This window comes from Mustelus asterias, chromosome 17 (genome assembly GCF_964213995.1).
Source record: "Mustelus asterias chromosome 17, sMusAst1.hap1.1, whole genome shotgun sequence".
Classification (NCBI taxonomy): Eukaryota; Metazoa; Chordata; class Chondrichthyes; order Carcharhiniformes; family Triakidae; genus Mustelus; species Mustelus asterias.
The window spans coordinates 32,015,073-32,035,161 of record NC_135817.1 but is presented as its reverse complement, the minus strand read 5'-3'; the positions used below and the strand labels follow the sequence as shown (position 1 = coordinate 32,035,161).

Below are 20,089 nucleotides of genomic sequence, written 5' to 3'. Positions count from 1 at the left end.
TTGAAAACAGGATTCTTGTATTTTGTACTGGTGTCCTATGGTTCTCCCAGAGTCTATGGCCCTAGATTATTGGGAAGGCAGGGAGACTGTGGGAAAGGCCGTAATTGGCTGAAGAACTTGGCAAGACTGGAAATGTGAAGGCCATGCCATTGATGCAAACTCCTGTCCAACAGCCAACAGGCTTGATAGCCTGGCTGAAGTGCATAAGCAACAGGAGAAGGTGGAAACTAGGGACCATGGGGACCAGTTCATGGGCTTTGAGTTCAGGGCCACAATTGGGAGGCGATTGCAGAAAGAGCTGTGAATGGAGCCAAGATTGAGAGCCGGTGAGATAGACTCTTTGCCCTTCTTGGTCCATGAAAGGTAACTTTTACATTTACCTGCTGGGTCTCTTCTGGTTGAGGATCAGCCAGCTCCTGGTAGGCTTTGCCTGACAGGGAGCCAACAGTGTTGCAGCCAATCACACTGAAAATTTCTCAGATAGCCAACCAGAAAGTAAAATGCACAATTATTTATTCACAATTTAATAAATTTTACAGAGAGCAACATAAATGATTGGGACATTCATATTGCTCCAGACTGTGCAAGGCTTTTAATGGTGAACAGTCAGTATTTGCCACCCTCTGAATCTGACCCCCATTGTATTTAATAGTGACCATCTTATATTTATGTCCCCGCCCCGCCCCGCTGTAAGTGGGAAACATCTTGTCTGCATCAACCTAATCAAATTTCTTCATAATTTTAAAGGCTTATCTTTTTTGAGAGAGAAATGGGCCTCAGCTTGTTCAATCTTCCTTGTTAGGTATCACCTCTCAGTTCTGGTATCATTCCAGCAAATCATTTTTGCACCGGAAATATTTATAGTACTCTAAGCGTTATCTAACCAAGGTCCGATACAACTTAGGGTAGCATGGTGACACAGTGGTTAGCACTGCTGCCTCACAGTGCCAGGACCCTGGGTTCGATTCCCAGCTTATTCACTGTCTGTGTGAAGTCTGCATGTTCTCCCCGTGTCTGTGTGGGTTTCCTCCAGGTGCTCTGGTTTCCTCTTTCAGTCTGAAAGAGGTGCTGGTTAGGTGCATTGGCCATGCTAAATTCTCCCTCAGTGTACCCGAACAGGCACCAGAGTGTGGCGACGAGGGGATTTTCACAGTAACTTCATTGCAGTGTTAATGTAAGCCTACTTATAACTTATAAATAAACTTTAACTTTTTTCTGCTTTTCAATTCTATCCCTCCAGAAATGTATTCCAGTTCTTTGATTTTTTTTAATGACTTTATTATTTCACTGGTTGGTGTGTTCCCCAAATTCCTCTGCCCCTTTAACCTACTTATTTTCCAAGGATCATGTGGTTACCTGATCTTTCCTACCAAATAATATCACCTCTCACTATAATGAAGTTAATTTGACAATTGCACATCCATTCTGCAAGTTTAATGACTTCCTGCATTTAGTTGAAGCCCTCCAGTCTATTAACTATACCTCAATTAGGTGCCATCAGCAAATTTTGAAATTGTACTTCTGATTCTGGAGTCCAAATCATTTATGGAAATAGTGAAGCATAGTTGCTCTAGCACTGATCCTTATGCAATTATACAGGGCCTTGGTGATACCACACCTTGAGTATTGTGTGCAGTTTTGGTCTCCTTTTCTGGGGAAGAATATTCTTGCTCTCGAGGGAGTGCAGCGAAGGTTTACCAGGCTGATTCCGCGGTTGGCGGGACTGAGTATGAGGAGAGATTGACTAGGTTAGGATTGTTTCCGCTGGAGTTCAGACAATGAAGGGGGATCTCATAGAGACTAATAAAATTCTAACAGGACTATGTTCTCGATGGTGGGGGAGTCCAGAACCAGGGGTCACAGTCAGAGGATTCAGTGTAGATCATTTAGGACGGAGGTGAGGAGACATTTCTTCACCCAAAGAGTAGTGAGCCTGTGGAATTCATTGCCACAGGAAGTAGTTGATGTCAAAACATTGAACGTATTTAAGGGGCAACTAGATATAGCACTTGGGGCGAATGGGATCAAAAGTTATGGGGATAAAGCAGGATTCGGCTATCGAGTTGGACGATCAGCCATGACCGGAATGAATGATGGAGGGAAGCTCGAAGGGCTAAATGGCCTCCTCCTGCTCCTATTTTGCATGCTTCTATGTTTAAAAAATTTTTCAAACTTCTGCCAGCTTGATTAATACCTTTAGCTATTATTCTCTGTTTCCTCCTTTATAGCCAGTTTGCTATCCATTTTGCTACTTGTCTCCTGACTGCAGACATTACGATCTTACTCACAAGCCTACTATGCAGTACCATATTGAAAGCCTTTCGAAAATCCAAAATACCAAAGCTACTACATTGCCATTATCTACCATATTGGCAGGAAGAATAGAAAAGCAGCGTATTATTTTAATGGAGAAAGACTGCAGAACTCTACGGTACAGCGGGATCTGGGAGGCCTGACACATGAATCACAGAATATGAATCACAGGGGTACTCTGCTGCAATCAATGACTTTAGTGCTTTTAACCCTTTCACCCAGGTAATGCTAGACAGATTAAAACCTTGAGTAACACCTGGGTAACTATGCAACTGACCCCAAAGTGACTCCCTTGACCGCACACCAAACCCCGCTGACCAGATTAGTGTGCCGGTACAGCAGGTGATTAGGAAGGTAAATAGAATGTTGGCATTTATTGCAAGGAGAATGAAAAATAAAAGTACAAAACTGGTGTACAACTGTACAGAGCCTTAATGAGATTGCATCTGTAGTACTGTGTGCAGTTTTGGTCTCTTTATACTTAAAGAATATAATTGCATTAGAAGCAATTCAGAGAAAATTCACACAACTGATTACTGGGAGAAATGGTTTATTTAATGAGGAAAGGTTGACCATGTTGGGCCGATATCTATTGGAGTTCGGAAGAAAGTGAGGTGATCTTACTGACCCAGATCTTCTCAGCAGTGGCAATGGTGATTGGATTGTCACTGCAATTAAAAGTACCACCCATTTTGATGCTGATGCATATTTCTTCCTGGCTTTCACAGAAATGTGCAGCGCTGCGTGCTTCAGGGAACTCTCTTGCCGCAGAATCGGGAAAAGACAGGCTTTTTGTTATGGCATAAGCTGCCATATGGTAAGTTTAAAAGTCCAGTTTGAATGTTCATCAATGGAAGAATAAGTAAATGGGTAGGATGGGTGAGTAAGTAGGTGGGATGGATGGGTAGCATGATACATGAGTGAAGCCTGTGAATGAGGAGTCAGTTCAAGGTAGAGGGATCATCAGGTGGTTGCCACGTATTTAGGGTGGGTCAGGAGCATGGTTGGGATGTGTGTGTGTGTGTGCGTGTTTGTGTAAGGGGGGTAAATAGTCAGGTCAGGGAGATTGTTGGGTTAGGTAGGTTGTTGGGTTCAGCAGGAAGTCAGGTCATGGAGGTTATTGGGTGGTTGGGGGAGGGGGGTAATTAGCCAGGTAGTCAGGGCTGTGATTTGGTTGATCAGCAGATAGATGCGTGGTCAGGAGGTATACAAGTTGTTGTGGTGAGGTAGGTAGGTCGAGTTATGAGGGGGAAGTTGGGTCTGGTCAGCGGGGTTTGGTGTGCAGTCAAGGGAGTCACTTTGGGGTCAGTTGCATAGTTATCCAGGTGTTTACTCAAGGTTTTAATCTGTCTAGCATTACCTTTTCCCAAAGGTAGGGGAGTCTAAAACTAGAGGGCATAGGTTTAAGGTGAGAGGGGAGAGATACAAAAGTGTCCAGAGGGGCAATTTTTTCACACAGAGGGTGGTGAGTGTCTGGAGCAAGCTGCCAGAGATAGTAGTAGTGGCGGGTACAATTTTGTCTTTTAAAAAAGCATTTAGATAGTTCCATGGATAAGATGGGTACAGAGGGATATGGGCCAAATGTGGGCAATTGGGATTAGTTTAGGGGTTTAAAAAAAAGGGCAGCATGGATAAGTTGGGCCGAAGGGCCTGTTTCCATGCTGTAAACCTCTATGACTCTATGACCTGGGTGAAAGGGTTAAAAGCACTAAAGTCATTGATAGCAGCAGAGTACCCCTGTGAATTGAATACAGCACAAAGTTCCATGGAAAGCTGCTATGAATATATTCTCACACCTACAGATGGACTGCACAAACAAGCTGACCAAGGGACAAAGGCTGAGAACCCTGATGACCACAAGCCTGGATCTACTATAGTTCACCTACCACCGCAACAGGTCCACAGCAGATACCATCTCCCTGGCCCTGCACTCAACCCTGGAACACATAGATAACAAAGACACCGGTGTCAGACACCTATTTATTGACTGCAGGTCAGCCTTCAACACCATTATTCCCACGAAACTCATCTCCAAACTCCGTGGCCTGGGACTCTGCTCCTCCCTCTGCAATTGGATTCTGAGCTTCCTAACCCACAGACTGCAATCAGTAGGAGTGGGCAACAACACCTTTTTGATGATCATTCTCAACACCGGTGCCCCACAGGGCTGTGTTCTCAGGCCCCTACTATACTCCCGATACACCTTTGACTGTGCGGCCAAATTCCCCTCCAACTCGATTTTCAAGTTTGCTGATGACACCACTGTAGTGGGTCGGATCTCAAACAATGATGAGAGAGAGTACAGGAATGAGAGAGAGAATCTGGTGCGACAACAATAATCTCTCCCTCAATGTCAACAAAACGAAGGATATAGTCATCGACTTCGGAAAGTGTATTGGAGAACATGCCCCGTCTACATCAATGCGGACGAAGTAGAAACGGTCACCCGCTTCAAGTTTTTAGGTGTCCAGATCACCAACAATCTGTCCTGGTCCCCCCATACTGATACTGTAGTTAAGAAAGCATACCAATGCCTCTACTTTCTCAGAAGACGAAGGAAATTTGGCATGTCCGATATGACTTTCATCAACTTTCACAGATGCACCATAGAAAGCATTCTTTCTGGTTGTATCACAGCTTGGTATGGCTCCTGCTCTGTCCAAGACCGCAAGAAACTACAAAAGGGTCGTGAGAATTAAGCCCAGTCGATTATGCAAACCAGCCTCCCATCCATTGACTCTGTCTACACTTCCTGCTGCCTCAGAAAAGCAGCCAGCATAATTAAGGACCTCACGCACCCTGAAAATACTCTCTTCCACCTTCTTCCATCGGGAAAAAGATACAAAAGTCTGAGGTCACGTACCAACCGACTCAAGAACAGCTTCTTCCCTGCTGCCATCAGACCTTTGAATGGACCTACCTCGGACTAAATTGATCTTTCTCTGCACCCTAGCTATGACTATAACACTACATTCTGTACTCTCTCCTTTCCTTCTCTGTGAACAGTAGGCTGTTTCTGTATAGCATGCAAGAAACAATACTTTTCACTGTACACTAATACATGTGACAATAATAAATCAAATCAAATCAAGCCATAACAGCAGGTGTGGATGTTTGGATGGGTTAACCATGTAAGTAATTAATTATAATTAGACAAGCATGTCGAGGTTAACTATGTGCATCTAACATAAATGAAGTAATCAGAACTATTGTAATTGGAGATAAATTCAGAACAAATGTACTCCTGTGATTGGTGTATGTGAATTACTTATAAGATAAGCAAAGACATAATTGTGCGTGTCATGTATCACTCAGAAAGTCTGTAAGCCAGCTTTATCTTTACATAATAATCTGCTACGTGAGACCTTGCCAAAAGCCTTCTGAAAGTCTAAATATACCACACTCACCGGTTCTCCCTAGTCAATTCTACTAGTCACATCCTCAAAGAATGCCAGTAGATTTGTCAAGCCTGATTTCCCTTTCGTAAATCCATGGTGACTTTGTCTGATTATACCACTGCTTTCCTAATGCTGAGTTATTAAATCCTTGACAATGGACTCACTGGTCCCTATTTTTTCTCTTTACCTCCCTTTTTGAATAACGGGTTTATATTAGCTACTCTCCAATCTGTGTGAACCATCCCAAAGTTCAAATAATTTTGGAAAATGACCACCAATGGATCTACTATTTCCACACCCACTTCCTTAAAGTTAAAGGTTATTTATTAGTCACCAGTAAGGTTACATTAACACTTCAATAAAGTTACTATGAAAATCCCTTAGTCGCCACACTCCAGTGCCTGTTCGGGTAGACTGAGGGAAAATTTAACATGGCCGATGCACCTAACCAGCACATCTTTAAATACTCTGAGATGAAGATAATCAAGCCCTGAAGATTTATCCACCTTCAATCCCATTAATTCCCCCAAAACCATTTCTCTACTAATACTGATTTCCTTCAGCTCCTCACTAAAACTTGTGTTTTTCAAAATTTCCGGTACATTATTCATCTCTTTCTTTGTGAAGACAGAAGCAAAATACTAATTAAATGCCACAAACATCACTTTGTTCCCTGTTATGAATTCCTCCATTTCTGAATGTAAGAGGCCTACATTAGTTTTTGTCAATCTTTGTCTCTTTACATACCTATAGAAACTCTCACAATCTTTTTTTATATTTCCTGCAAGCTTACTTTCATACTCTATTTTCCTCTTCTTAATCAATTCTTTGGTCTGTCTATGCTGAATTTTAAACTGTTCCCGATCCTCAAGTCTATTGCTTTAACAGTCACCGTGCTATGTAACACAGCTTGGCTGTATTTTGTTAAAAATTGGGCTCGATATAAAGTTGGTGACGAGAATCCTAATTTCTATCCTCAACTTTTAAAGTCACTATAGTTTAGATGTGGACCCGAATGATTAGCGACTGCCTGTGGAATAAAAATCATCAGAGCACATATGCTCTGTTGCAGAGGATTGCTTCTGAATGTAGATTCAATAATGTAACTCATCAGTTGTGCTTGAAAGCTAAAACTGAAAAAGACAAGGTCATGATTTTTTGCTTTATATCTTCTATAGTCAACATTTGTTCTTTGGTTAGCTCTTCTATTTACCATAGAAATTATTTAATTCTGCTGACCTAAATATGTATCAAACCGGTACTTCAATCAAAGGTGATCAAGGATACACTTTCATAAAGGTTTCCCTCCACCAAGGACACTTAGCATTCAAACCACAGTTCTTTCAAAATGTACAAAGTACGTGACCTTGCTGATACATGTGCGTTTTTAAATCTACTGAACTGTGGAAACAATCTTCAGTCAGCTATTGAGCTTGGAGTAGTAAATATATTTTATGATGAAAGGTTAAGTGAGATACTGCAAATGTATTTCTGTTTCTGAAGAGCACAATTTCTTTCAATGCAATACTAGATTCTATTAATTGCATGAACTCAGTTTGTATTCTCATTAGTTTACTAAAGTTGAGGCGTGATCTAAACAAGGTCTTTAAAACGATTAAGTGATTTAATAATGTAAATTGAGATAAATGATTTTTTCTGGTGGGAGAATCCAGAACAAGGAGCATAATATTAAAATTGGATCCAAATCATTTCGACTGAACTAAGGAAGAACATTTTAAACACAAGGGAGATTTTTGTTGAAGGGGTTCAAGGATTGAATCAGGAAACTTGCTGACCCGGCATGAGTCCGGTCTCCTTTGCAAAGGCCATCTCTTGCCATATTTTCATGTTGGAGAGGCAGGGATGAGATGGAGTTAGACCTGCCAGCTCTGGAAGCAGCCACTGAGACATGCCAGTGTCGAGGCCGATTAGATGGAGGGCCCAGCTTAGAACTCTGGGATGTTGGTCCAGTTGCTTTAAAGGCCATTATGCTCTCCAGCCCTCACCCCTTTACACCCCATTACCTTCGCACATCCTCCACGCACCCTTATCTCCCACATCTCACATGCCCCCTTCAAGCCCCATATGACCACTTAGCCATAATGTGCGCAACCAATGAGCCATTTAACTGGTGATTCTTTGAAATGCCCATGAAACAAACACACATTCATACAGCTCCTTTAAAAAAATGATACTCTTACCACCTTATAAAACTGTCAGTCAGACACCGTCATTGGTAGCATCACCAACAGAAGCTTTATGCTACATCATTCCTTTTTTAAAATTTATTCATGATCTATGGGCTTCTCTGGCTCGGCCAGTATTTATTGCGTATTCCTAATTGCCCTTTAGAAGGTGCTGGTGAGTTGCCTTCTTGAACCACTGCAGTCCATGTGGTGTAGGTACAGCCATTGTGCTCTTAGAATGAGTCTTCCAGGATTTTGACCTAGTGACAGTGAAAGAACGGCGATAGATTTTGAAGGCAGGATGGCAAGTGGCATGGAAGGGAAATTCAGGATGGTGATGTTCCCATGTACCTGCTGCCCTTGTCATTCTAGATGGTAATGGTCGTGGGTTTGGAAGGTACCAATTAAGGAGCTTTGGTGAGTTCCTGCAGTGCATCTTGTAGAGTGTACACACTGCTGCTGCTGTGCATCAATGGTGGAGGGAGTGAATATTTGTGGAAGGGGTGCCAATCAAGCGGGCTGCTTCATCCTGGATGGTGTCAAACTTCTTGAGTGTTGTTGGAGCTGCACCTATCCGGGCAAAGGGAGAGCATTCCATTACATTCCTAACTTGTAGACTGTGGTTAGGATCTGGGGAGTCAGGAGGCGAGTTATTCAGTGCAGGATTTCTAGCCTCTAACCTGCACCTGTAGCCACAGCCTTTATATGGCTAGTCCAGTTCAGTTTCTGATCAATGGCAACCTCTAGGATGTGGACTGTGGGGTGATTCAGCAATGGTAATGCCAAAGAATGCCAAGGAGTGGTGGTTCAATCCTCTCTTGTTGGAGATAGTCATTGCCTAGCACTTGCGTGGCATGAATGTTATTTGTCACTTGCAAATGTCTGGTGCTGCTCCTGGCACACACGTCTGCAGTCTTCATTGAACCTGGATTGATTCTCTTTCTTGGTGATAATGGTAGAATGGGGGATATGTTGGGTCATGAGGTTATGGATTGTAGTCGAGTATAATTCTGCTGCTGCTGATATCCCACAGCGCGCCTCATGGATGCCCAGTCTTGATTTGCTAGATCTGTTCAAACCTATCCATTTAGCACAGTGGTAGTGCCACACACATGATGGAGGGTATCTTCAAGACAGGACTTCCTCACCACAAGAAACGTACAGTGGTCACTCTTACAGATGCTGCTATGAACAGATGCATCTGTTGCAGGCAGGTTGGTGAAGGTGAGGTCGAACATTTTTACCTCTTGTTGGTTTCCTCACCACTTGTCACTGTCCCTGAGCAGCAGTCCCTTTAGGACTTGGCCAGCTCAGTCAGTAGTGGTACCCCTGGTGATGGCCATGGAGTATTCTGCACCTTTGCCACCTTCAGTGTTGCCTCCAAGTGATGTTCAGTATGAAGGAGTACTGATTCATTCGCAGAGAGGGTACTGGTAGGTAGTATTCAGCAGGAGGTTTCCTTGCCCATGTTTGACCTGATGCTATGAGACTTCATGTTACCTGGAGTCGATATTGAGAACTCCCAGGGCAATTCCCTCCTAACTATATACCATTGTGTTGCTGCCACCTCTGCTGGGTCTGTCCTACCAGTGGGATAGGACATATCCAGGAATGGTGATGGCGATGCCTGGGACACTGTCTGTAAGGTAAAATTCCATGAGTATGACTGTGTCAGACTGTTGCTTGACTCGTCTGAGCCAGCTCTCCCCATTTTGGTACAAGTCCCAGATGTTAATAAGGAGGTCTTTATAGAGTCAACAGGACTGAGCTTGTTGTTGTTGTTTTGGTGCCTAGGTCAATGCCAGGTGATCCATGTGGTTTTATTCCTTTTGACTCCCTAGCTTTAGATCGAGTGGCTTGCTACATCATTTCAGAGGTCATTTAAAAGTCAACCACATTGCTGTGGGTCTGGAGTCACATGTGGACCAGATCAAGTAAGGAGGACAGATTTCCTTCCCTAAAGGATATTAGTCAACCAGATAGATTTTTACAACAATTGACAATGGTTTCATGGTCACCCTGTAATTGAGATCTTTTCATCAATTTCAAATTCTACCACCTATCATGATGGAATTCAAACCTTGGTCCCCAGAATCTTACCCTGGGTCTCTGGATTACCACTTCCCCTAATCTCACCCAAACAACATGCAGACATTGAAAAACCACAAAGAAACCTTCCTTATCATAACTTCAAAGATGGCAATCATTCAAAGCTAACACTCCACTTCAAGCAATATAAATTGACCCCTGCTGTATCTTACAATTCTGCCCTGCAGTCACAATTAAGCCTTCTGGGAACAGAATCGTGGAAACATTCTCATTATCAAACCGATAATCTTGAAGTATTTGCTGATAATTGATTCTTTTGATTTAGTAATTAATGCAAGGCTAATAGGTCCATGTTTACCCAGATTAGATTTATCCCCATTTATAAATATGGTTAACTACGTTAGTTTCTTTCTAATCCCGCAATAACACCTTGGTATTTAATGATTACCTCATGATAATAGTAAGCAATACACAAACCTCATTTTCACATCTCCTGGAACACTGGTATAACTACAAGCTAGGGATTTACTTTAAGTACTTTAAATCTATGCAGGAGTTCTTTCTCTTGAATGTCAAGGTCCATAAATCTGATTAAATTGTCTCCATTGATGTTACTATGTTACTACAAGTTACTATGATATTTTATGACAAAGATCCCAAGGATTAACGTGAATGTTAATGTATAGTTTTCTCTGTTCACACATCCTTTGTTTCCCATAGAATCTTGCTACTGTTGTAATATCCATTCCAAACTTTGATGAAGTCTAACAACCTGGAACATTAACTCCATTGCCCTCTCCACAGATACTTCCTGACCTGTTGAGTATTTCCAGAATTTTCTGTTTTCTTTTCAGATTTTTAGCATCTGGAATACTTTGCTTCGTCAAATTTGTTCTTTTTGTTCAGGTTAAAATCAATAGCAATTATGTACTGTACAATAAAAACAGCAAGTATATTAATGGTTTGCAAAGTTGGAAAACAATAAAGATTGAATCATTCAATGAAGGATTCAAATATCCACCGTAAAAATATTTTAAATTAATCTAATAACCTGTTAAATACATGGATGAAACAGACTTTTTGTAGACTTTGCAACAACATTTGTAAATGGTTGACACAAAGTTTCCTGCCTACTGCCTGGAGCCCAGTTTATCAATTAGCCCTCTGTGTATCATCTCCTTCGTTTTGTTGACATTGAGGGAGAGATTATTGTTGCCGCATCAGTTCACCAGATTATCTCATCATTGTTTGAACTAACAAGGTATGAATAACCAGTATTTATGAATCAAATTTGGAAAAAAAGGAATGCTCTGCTGTACAACTGGAGTTGTTAAAAAAAAGACTATGTCAAGTCAATAGTCTCCAGGGTAAAAGGCAGTACTGGGAAGTCAGTAAAAAATAATATTCTGAGCAGTCTTGAGTTGTTAGTGCCTGCAAGAGAAATGATGGGTCAATTAGAACCCATGATCCTTTCAACAAAGAAACTGAATCATGAAGTTCCTATGCCGAGCATTTTCAGTACTTTGTAAAAGCAATATAATTATGAACAAGTTGTTTTGCTCATACCAGCTTTTCTCAGCACAATAGGAAGTAAAACCTTCAATCAGCTCCAGTGCTTGGCTCATCCAGAAAAGCGAGGAACCACAATTTACAATGACTTGATGAAGATCCTTGAATGGCATTACTCTCCTAAGCCATTGACCATTGTGGAATGGTTCAGGTTTCACCAAAGGAATCAAATGGAAGGCGAACACAGCATTGAGAGTTTGGTGAGTCATTCGATGTTCTTCGAGATTGTCTAGTTTGTGGTCTCCAAAAGGAGGCTATCCAAAGAAGATTGTTCACTGAACAGCAGTAGAGATCGCAATGTTGATGCATCTGGCTGCAAAAAAGGCTTCACAATTTGGTGCAGGAATGAAAATCCACAAGATGGGAACTGCCCACAAGAAGTCAAAACAGCAACGTGTTTTGATGTTACAGATGTGCCAGAATGCAACATTTAGCGAGTCAATGCTGAAGCAAGGATAGTCAATTAAAGAATTGCAGCAAAAGGGGTCATATTGCAAAAGCTTATTGGGTTAGACAAGCTTTCCCTGAGAAGAATATTCAGAAAAAGAATCTGGGTTCCTTTAAGAAGAAGAAAAAGTTGTATTCTACAAAAATAATTTACAACATGGAGGGAAAGAATTACAACTGTGAAAAAGAGAATGTCCCAATATGATAAAGAGCTCCAACTGAAAGTCTTATCCATACAGGGTGAATCACATAGATTCTGGGTGATTCCGAAGTTAACTGGACAACTTATTAGGTTGGAGGTTGATATCGGTGCTGCTGCATCCTTAATTCCTGAGACTAAAAACCAGCAAAAGCTGAAGCACCTTCCGTTAAAACCAGCTGATGTGATTTAAGTGTAGGTGGTACTGTACTCAGTCCCAAGTTAACCTTATATGTGCCAGACCCTTATGCTAAATGGTGCATTGTGCAGTGTGAGAAATAGAATGCTGGGTCTGAGACGTGATGTGCATTCGCTCACATTGACTGCCCGAGTGAGATTAATTTTTTTCAGGCACTGCTGTCATGTTCTGGGGACACAATCTGGGCATTAATCACCGCATTAAGTACTTCCAATCCTTTTGGAGGCTGAGTCTGCAGTGTTTCCTGAGCACCTTTGGAAAGATGGTTTCCTTCCTGCCTTCACCTCGCTGCATCATGTTCCAGGATGGCATCACGAAAGCAGGGATCCGCTCCTTCCCCTGGTGTGCCATTCTCCTTTTCCCTCTGTGGAAAATGCAATTATTCAGCCTGCAGTGAGTGACTCCACCTTCTTTTTTCAGGGACTACAACTTTAAAGAGAGCAGGCTGCCTGGAGCATGATTTTTCTTCTGAATGTTACTGATCCCCCTGCAATGCATGAAGGATGCCGGCATCACAATGGAGTCCAGGATTATACCGGAGGCTCTAATATCTACACTACTTATCTGGGAAATTAAGTGGATAGACAAATCTTGTATCTTGGATAAAAGCTTGTATCTTGGGGCTTGGATAAATCTTATATCTTGTTTCACATGGGCTGCATATGAATTTCAGCTCCCATGCCAAAAAATCAAGGTGAATGAATGTTGTGCCCAATAAGTTTATATAGGCAGTTACCATTATTAAGATGGACCATAGAATTTATGACAGAGAAAGTTGAGAGGAACTGTGCACAGGCATAATGTTTCTTTAACATGTTAGTATTCAATCTCCTTTGGCATTGCACATGAGGTGTCAAGTAAAATTGGGGTCTTCAGACAAAGTGGAGTTCAAGGACAGAGTCTAATTGGACTGGTGCCAGAGGGAGAAGTTAAAGTTGGGTGCTTCCGGGCAAAGGGATTGCAGCCTAGAGTGGAAACAGAGGAGAGTTAGAGACTGGGGTAGAAAAAGACAAAGCAGAGTTAGTGACTGAGCATGAGAGATGGGTTGGGGAGGGAAAGAAGATAACAATGGTGCAAATACATAGAGTATTCAATTAAAAGGACACTCTGAATATAGGCAAACATTGATTATAGGACTCAATATATTCTGATGAGTTTGAAAGAAGGAAGGGAATGGGGAATGGTTAGAATGTGCAAAGGAAAGGCAAAAGGAAAGGGAGCTGAGAGGTGAAGAAGTGAAAGAAGAGGTTTAAAAAAAAACTTGGAAAGGAGGCAGTGGGCTAGAGGAGAAAAAGGTTTAAGCAAGAGGTGAGTGAGTATAAGAGGGAAGGGGAAAGGGGAAAGTGAAGGTGAGGGGAATGAACAGGGATGTAAAGTTTTTAAATCCCTCCCAACCTCACGGAAGAATTGCACAGGTATAATGAACCCAGTGAGAAATATGCACAAGAATTGTGAAAATGTTCATTCATATTTAAAAACAACCCATTTTATTGCTGTGAAGTAGTTTTAGGAAATTTCACTGCAGCAGTCCAAGCACTTGCTGCATTAAATCACTAAATACTATGCGGTGTATTTGTCAATTTACATAAATACAGTTAGCAAAAAAGGGCAGATCAGATTGATGGACTCTGTCAACCTAAAATTCATGATCCTAGGATGAACAATGCATTGCTAAGTAGGTGCAGACTAAAGTGCCTTTTGACAGCAATCAACTTCAATGTATTTTGTGGACAGCAGCTCCAAAATTTTGATTTTAGCATAATCATAGTTGATCTGTCTTCGGCTACGTTAGTAGGCTTCCTCTCGTGGGTGGGCATCAAGTTTAATCAGTTTTGGATTTTCTTATCCTCTTCTGACAACATTAATTTTCATTCACTGAAAACAGCTTATACTCTGGCTACTTTAGAAAAATTATAATTGACAAAGTTACATTTCCGATTATATGAACCATGTTTCGTCCATGGTGGGGTTCATGCCAGAAATGTTATTGTAAATATGGGACTTTAGAAGACTATTTTCATGTTTTAAACTGTCTCCTTTAATTTAAGGTAGATGGAGCAGTTCGGAAAGCGGGATGCGACGTCACTTTAAATCTGCCCAGACACAAACCCATGTAACCTGCTTTCTATTAAGTGAGAGACTCAAATGAAATTCCTTCAAAGTAAGGTGTGCGTTGTGACACCCTGATACAAAGGAGGAAGCAGTTCATTGTGCTGCAGCCTAGACTTTCACTGTCGAGAGTCAGTCAAACCAAAAGATATCGGGGAGAAGACCCACAACAGGTACTATTATGTCAGACAGGAAAAAAAGGATGATTTTGGACTAACCATCAAAGTGCTGCTGAGGGCAGATCCCTGCTTTGAGGAATTAAGAGTTGTGAAGAGTTATGGTCACAGAATGAGGTATGGTGATCCCGTTTTCAAAAGTCAAAACCAGCTCCCATTGCAAATCCATGGGAAGGAGGGGCTCTATAATGATTAACATGTTGGGTGACCAAAGGCAGAAATCTGGAGGAACGGCAACATAAGATGAGAGGCCATGTGATAATATCTCCCAGAACATGTCCAACCAGAGTTGGCAACTCTGTTCCGGGAAAGATGACATTAACAATAGAGCTGTTGGTACTAAAAAGATAGTGATAACCCCTTTGGAGACATCAAGGAGGCAGTGGTGGATAGATACAGGTCCGTTGCATGCAATGCAATGTGATGTGCTTGGTGTTTACAGAAAGGACAACATTCTACGCACTTTTCTTCCACAGGTCTAGTATATATTTGACAAAAAGAGAAAAGGTGAAAACCTGGACATGTGAGAATCTTTCAGAAATTGTTGGGACGCCAAGACATTTAATGAAAAACTGGAATGATTCTGGCAAAATTCTAACCAGAGGGTGCTTCATTACTGAAAATCCATTTGATTATGTTTAAAGAGTTGAGTGAAGGAAATTTTGTTGAAAAAGACACTGGAAGATTCACCCTAATGGGTAAGGAGAAGAATGCTGACCAGGCATTAACTGGTCAAAAATTGCATTACTGTAAAGAATGGAAGGATATATGAGATTGCAACAAGAGGACACAGAACCCTCAGGTTTACTGATTCCTCCACATTAAATAAAAGGTGGCCGCCAATCATTGGCACCAAACAGCAAAGGCCAACAGATGGAATGATCTACATTCAGTGGAAGGATCTGACTGAGTTTTACCTGCAGCAGTCCTCACACAATTGCTTACTTCAGCAAGAATTTCAATGACTTCTTCAAAATAGTGCGGTAGATTCTTTTCACCTTCACCTAAGTGGGCAGCTGAGGCTTGGGTTAACATCTCATCCAAAAGACAGCACCCTCCATCAGTGTAGCACCCTCAGAATTGAAATGAAGAGGTGTCAGCCTAGATTTTGTTCTCAAGTCCCTAGTGTGGGATTGACCCTGCGATATTCTGGCTCAGAGGTGATAATGCTACCACTGAATCACAGTGAATGAGTAAGAAGTGGATTGGAGGATTGAGGAGAAGAAGATAATAGGAGGAGAGACAAGGGTGTAGTCGTAAAATTGAGGGAGAAAGTAAAAAGAGATGTGAAGAAGGGGGTTGAGGCAGGTGGGAGAAGGGAGAGAAGAAAAGAATTAGGAATAAGGAAACTATACCAATGAGTACGGGAATATGTCTCAGTGGGGTAGGTACACTGAGTCCAAAACTGTATCTCTGTCAGGGGTTGTGTGGTGAATATACTGCAACTCACCATTGTAGTAATTAGAAAGAAGTAGTTATTGCCAGGTTCAGAAATGAAAGTTGGACAATGGGACAGCCAGATGGTGAATGGATTGAGGGGTGGGATGGGGGGATAGGGAATATATGATTGAACATGTGCAGGCAGCCAAAATTCCAAGTGCTTGAGGGAATAGAGATTTTAGACAGGGGATGTACATGCAGGATAAATTTCTGACTCAAGAGTTTGTTATGGCACAGCTTTGTAAATACTTCCAGATGACACTAAGTCTGGCCACAGGGAGGACATGCTGTATTATTAATGATCACCTTCCATTACAGACTCTAGACTCTCAGTCTTACAAATAAAACTACAGATCTAGGAACCTGTGTCCTTCCAAAATAAGTAAATCCTCCTCGAGTTGAAAATGAGGCAACCTTTGAGATAAGATCCAGGGGTGATCGGATTGAGGTATTAACAGGATTGGCCTAAGCCTTTTGATGGAAGTTTGGTTTGTGCCTATTGTCTTTCACAAACCTGCCAATGCTTTCACCTTTGGCAAGCTGTTCCACATTACTCATCGAACTTCATCCTCCCCCCACATGAAACAGTTCTACTGTAACAACCACACAATGTAAAGATCCAAAATGCAGTTGAGCCATCACTGCCCTTTACATTCATTCTACAATGACTCATGGGAACATGCCCCATGAACCATGTGAAATAGGGTGAAATCACAGCAGACAAATGACAAAGAGTGCAAGTGGTGATACTTATTACCCAGACGGGATTTTCTCTAACTCAACTCGTGCTACCCACTACAATAATGCAATTCTGGATCCTACCATGCTAAATTCTCCCTCAGTGTACCCGAACAGACGCCGGAGTGTGGCGACTAGGGGATTTTCACAGTAACTTCATTGCAGTGTTAATGTAAGCCTACTTATGACTAATGAATAAACTTTACGTGTAGATGATCAGCCATGGTCTCATTGAATGGTGGAGTGGGCTCGAAGGGTTAAACGGCCAACTCCTGCTTCTATTTATTATGTCCTTATGCAAATCAAATAACTAAGAAATAAAACATTGCACGTAGTCCAATGAAAACTGAGAAAACCGCACTCTCAATTACAAGATAAATTATTTGAAACAAAGGAAACATTTTCAATTCATGCCAGTTTGCTGAAAGTAACTTGCACCACACATGGTTAACATCTGCAGCTTTTTAAAATGCTGTCCATGAAGGAAGTTAGGCACAAAACTACTGCCTGAAAGTATAACAAAAGCATTCAATTTCCATGGCAGCTATTTTTCATGTCACAAATGGAAAATATTAATTGATATCCAATAACTTATTGAACTAATGTGTTTGAAGTAAATTAGCTAAATAAGCCTAAATGATAAAATACATTTCATACATTACCTGTTTCCCTCAAGTTCAGACTTCCACACGTCTGCTGTAACTTGGTAGTCACCCTGTGTGCTTTGGAGACAGGAATTGATATTTCATCTGGACATTCAAAGTTCCCGGGCATGGATACTTCCACAGAGTAGTCTGTCCTTTTTGGCACTGTTCTCATGGAGTGAAGCGTCTTTTTCTGTTCAAATAAAATGGTTTGTTTAAATGATGTGTAATATTTAATTCTGCATGAACCATATTTACATGTTTACTCATGAAAAAAATGAAACAATTTGTGCATTAAATATTTATGCTAAGTTTACTGCATGGTTCACCTGTTTGGGTAAAGCAGCGCCACAAAGTACAATTGGAATTTTGTCTGACCCTCATCATTGCTCCCTGAAAAATCAGAGGGATGCAGAATTGAATAGTTGTGGCATACTGTTGGTTCAAGACTTTCATCATCATATCAAGCACTATTGGCGGCATGGTGGCACAGTGGTTAGCAATGCTACCCCACAGCGCCAGGGACCTGGGTTTGATTCCCGCCTGGGTCACTGTCTGTGCGGAGTCTGCACATTCTCCCCGTGTCTGCATGGGTTTCCTCCGTGTGCTCTGGTTTCCTCCCACAGTCTGAAAGATGTGGCTAGGTGCATTGGTCATGCTAAATTCTCTCTGTGTACTCAACAGGCGCCGGAGTGTGGCAACTAAGGGATTTTCAGAGTAACTTCATTGCAGTGTTAATGTAAGCCTGCTTGTGACACTAATAAATAAACTATTGGGCCAATCTGCCCCAGAACTGTTGCTACTCCAGGATCATCCAGGCATGCAAAAATAAAAACCCTGGCTTCATTCTCCACTTCCAATAATCACTTCAACCCCTCTCCCCTTCTACCTTCAGCAACAAGTTCAAAAAACTCATGGATTTCTTTGTCACAAAGATTGAGACCACTCATTCAGCTGCACCTGTTGCATCCCTCCTTCCTCATTATCCATCAAATAAATTTCCCTTACTGTTCCCCTGCACTAGCCCAAACTCTCATTGCCCTCCGCATTCACTACTATCTTTCCTCATGTCCTCTCTGAGCTTATCTTTCCATGAGACCCACCTTCTCATTCTCAATCCTGTTAAAGAACTGACTATCTTTTCTGGCTAGCTGATATTGTTATACAATTCCCTCTTCTCAGGTATTGCTCCAGCTGCTTTCAAATCTGCTATCAACAATCCCCACTCAAAATAAACCCTTTGGGCTGAATTTTGCCAAAAACTGGCAGTGTGTCAGGTTCTCACTGAAAACCAGCGTGTATCATTCCAGATGCACACCCAAGCTTTCAGACCAGATTTTCTGGCACTCAGTGCACAGAAAATCTGGGGGCATGGTTGCACCATCATTTTGGCAGGGTGGGACCGAATACAGCCAGCATGGCCGGCTCCCCAGAGGTCGAAGCGGCATGTTTAAAGATCTGCACTGAAAATAAACTTCCTCCTAAGGACAGTGAAAACCCTCCCAGAAGACCACCCACCTCCCCATGCAAGTATCAGGCACTCCCACCACCATCTAAGTATCTGGGCACTCCAGTGCCAACCTGCCAGGGCCAGTGCCAAGGTGAAGTGCCAAGGCACTGCCCAGCCTATTCCCCACCACCCAGGGACCATACTTACATATGCATCTCTAGCGGGGTCATCACGACTGACTTTCTTTTTTGAAAACCTGTATTAATTTGCACTGGTGTGACATCATGTCAGCTGGGGGAACGATGCAGTGAGGGCAGAAGTAGTGGCATTAAGCCCTATAATTACATTCAAATCCATAAAATATATTACTCAGACTCCCGCCCTTACTGGGTCATGATGTCAGAGGATAGTGGGAAAGATTACAAACCAAGATCTTGCCAGCACAAATCCCATTTTAGGCATCACGGGAGATTTAGCGGCATTTAGAGATTTGTGCCCGCAGCTGGCACAGCCGCTAGAACATGGTCCTTGACTCCATTGTCCTTGAAAAACTACAGCCTCGTTTACAGCCTCCTTTTCATCCCCAAAGTCTATGAATGGTGTCAGCTCCCAAAATTTATGTACATCTTTCCGACTCCACTTTGAATCTCTCCAAGTTCCTCTCACTGAAATGGCAGTAATCAATGTTACATTCTATATGGATGTGACTTTGGTTAACTACCAATCCTGATCCTCTCAACCTACCTGCATGACATGGTTAACTACACTATCTACTTATAACATCACTTCTTCAGTGACCAACTGAGGACAACTACCCTTGCCTGGTTCTAGTCTTCCCTATCTAGTCACAGCCAAAGAATCTGCAACAATGGCTTCCCTTCCCTTCCTCACTCTGCAATCCATACCCCCTCAGATCTATCCTTAGCCTCCTGCTAATTCACATTTGGGTGCTGCCCTTTGACAACATTTTCTGAAACTATAATCAGGTATCATATATATAACACCAAACTCAACATCACATTCTGTGATGTGCCTCCTTTGCCTCTATATTTTCAAATAGCTTGTTTGCCATCCAGTTGAAACATGGTCCAATTAAACATTCGCAAGGCTGAAGCCACAAATGCCATTCATTCATCACCAGTTCTATCCCTCACTCTCTCACCTGGCCAAAG

At 42.0% G+C, this 20,089-nt stretch overlaps 1 protein-coding gene across 1 annotated transcript in view; it reads right to left on the bottom strand.

Annotated features, from left to right (window-relative positions):
* LOC144506053 (cilia- and flagella-associated protein 47) overlaps positions 1 to 20,089 on the bottom strand; it is a 384,789-nt gene that overhangs the window by 246,553 nt on the left and 118,147 nt on the right. The window contains exon 19 of the mRNA XM_078231872.1: positions 17,486 to 17,660. Within this exon, the coding sequence (XP_078087998.1) occupies positions 17,486 to 17,660 (175 nt within the window). The remainder of the gene's footprint in view (positions 1 to 17,485; positions 17,661 to 20,089) is intronic.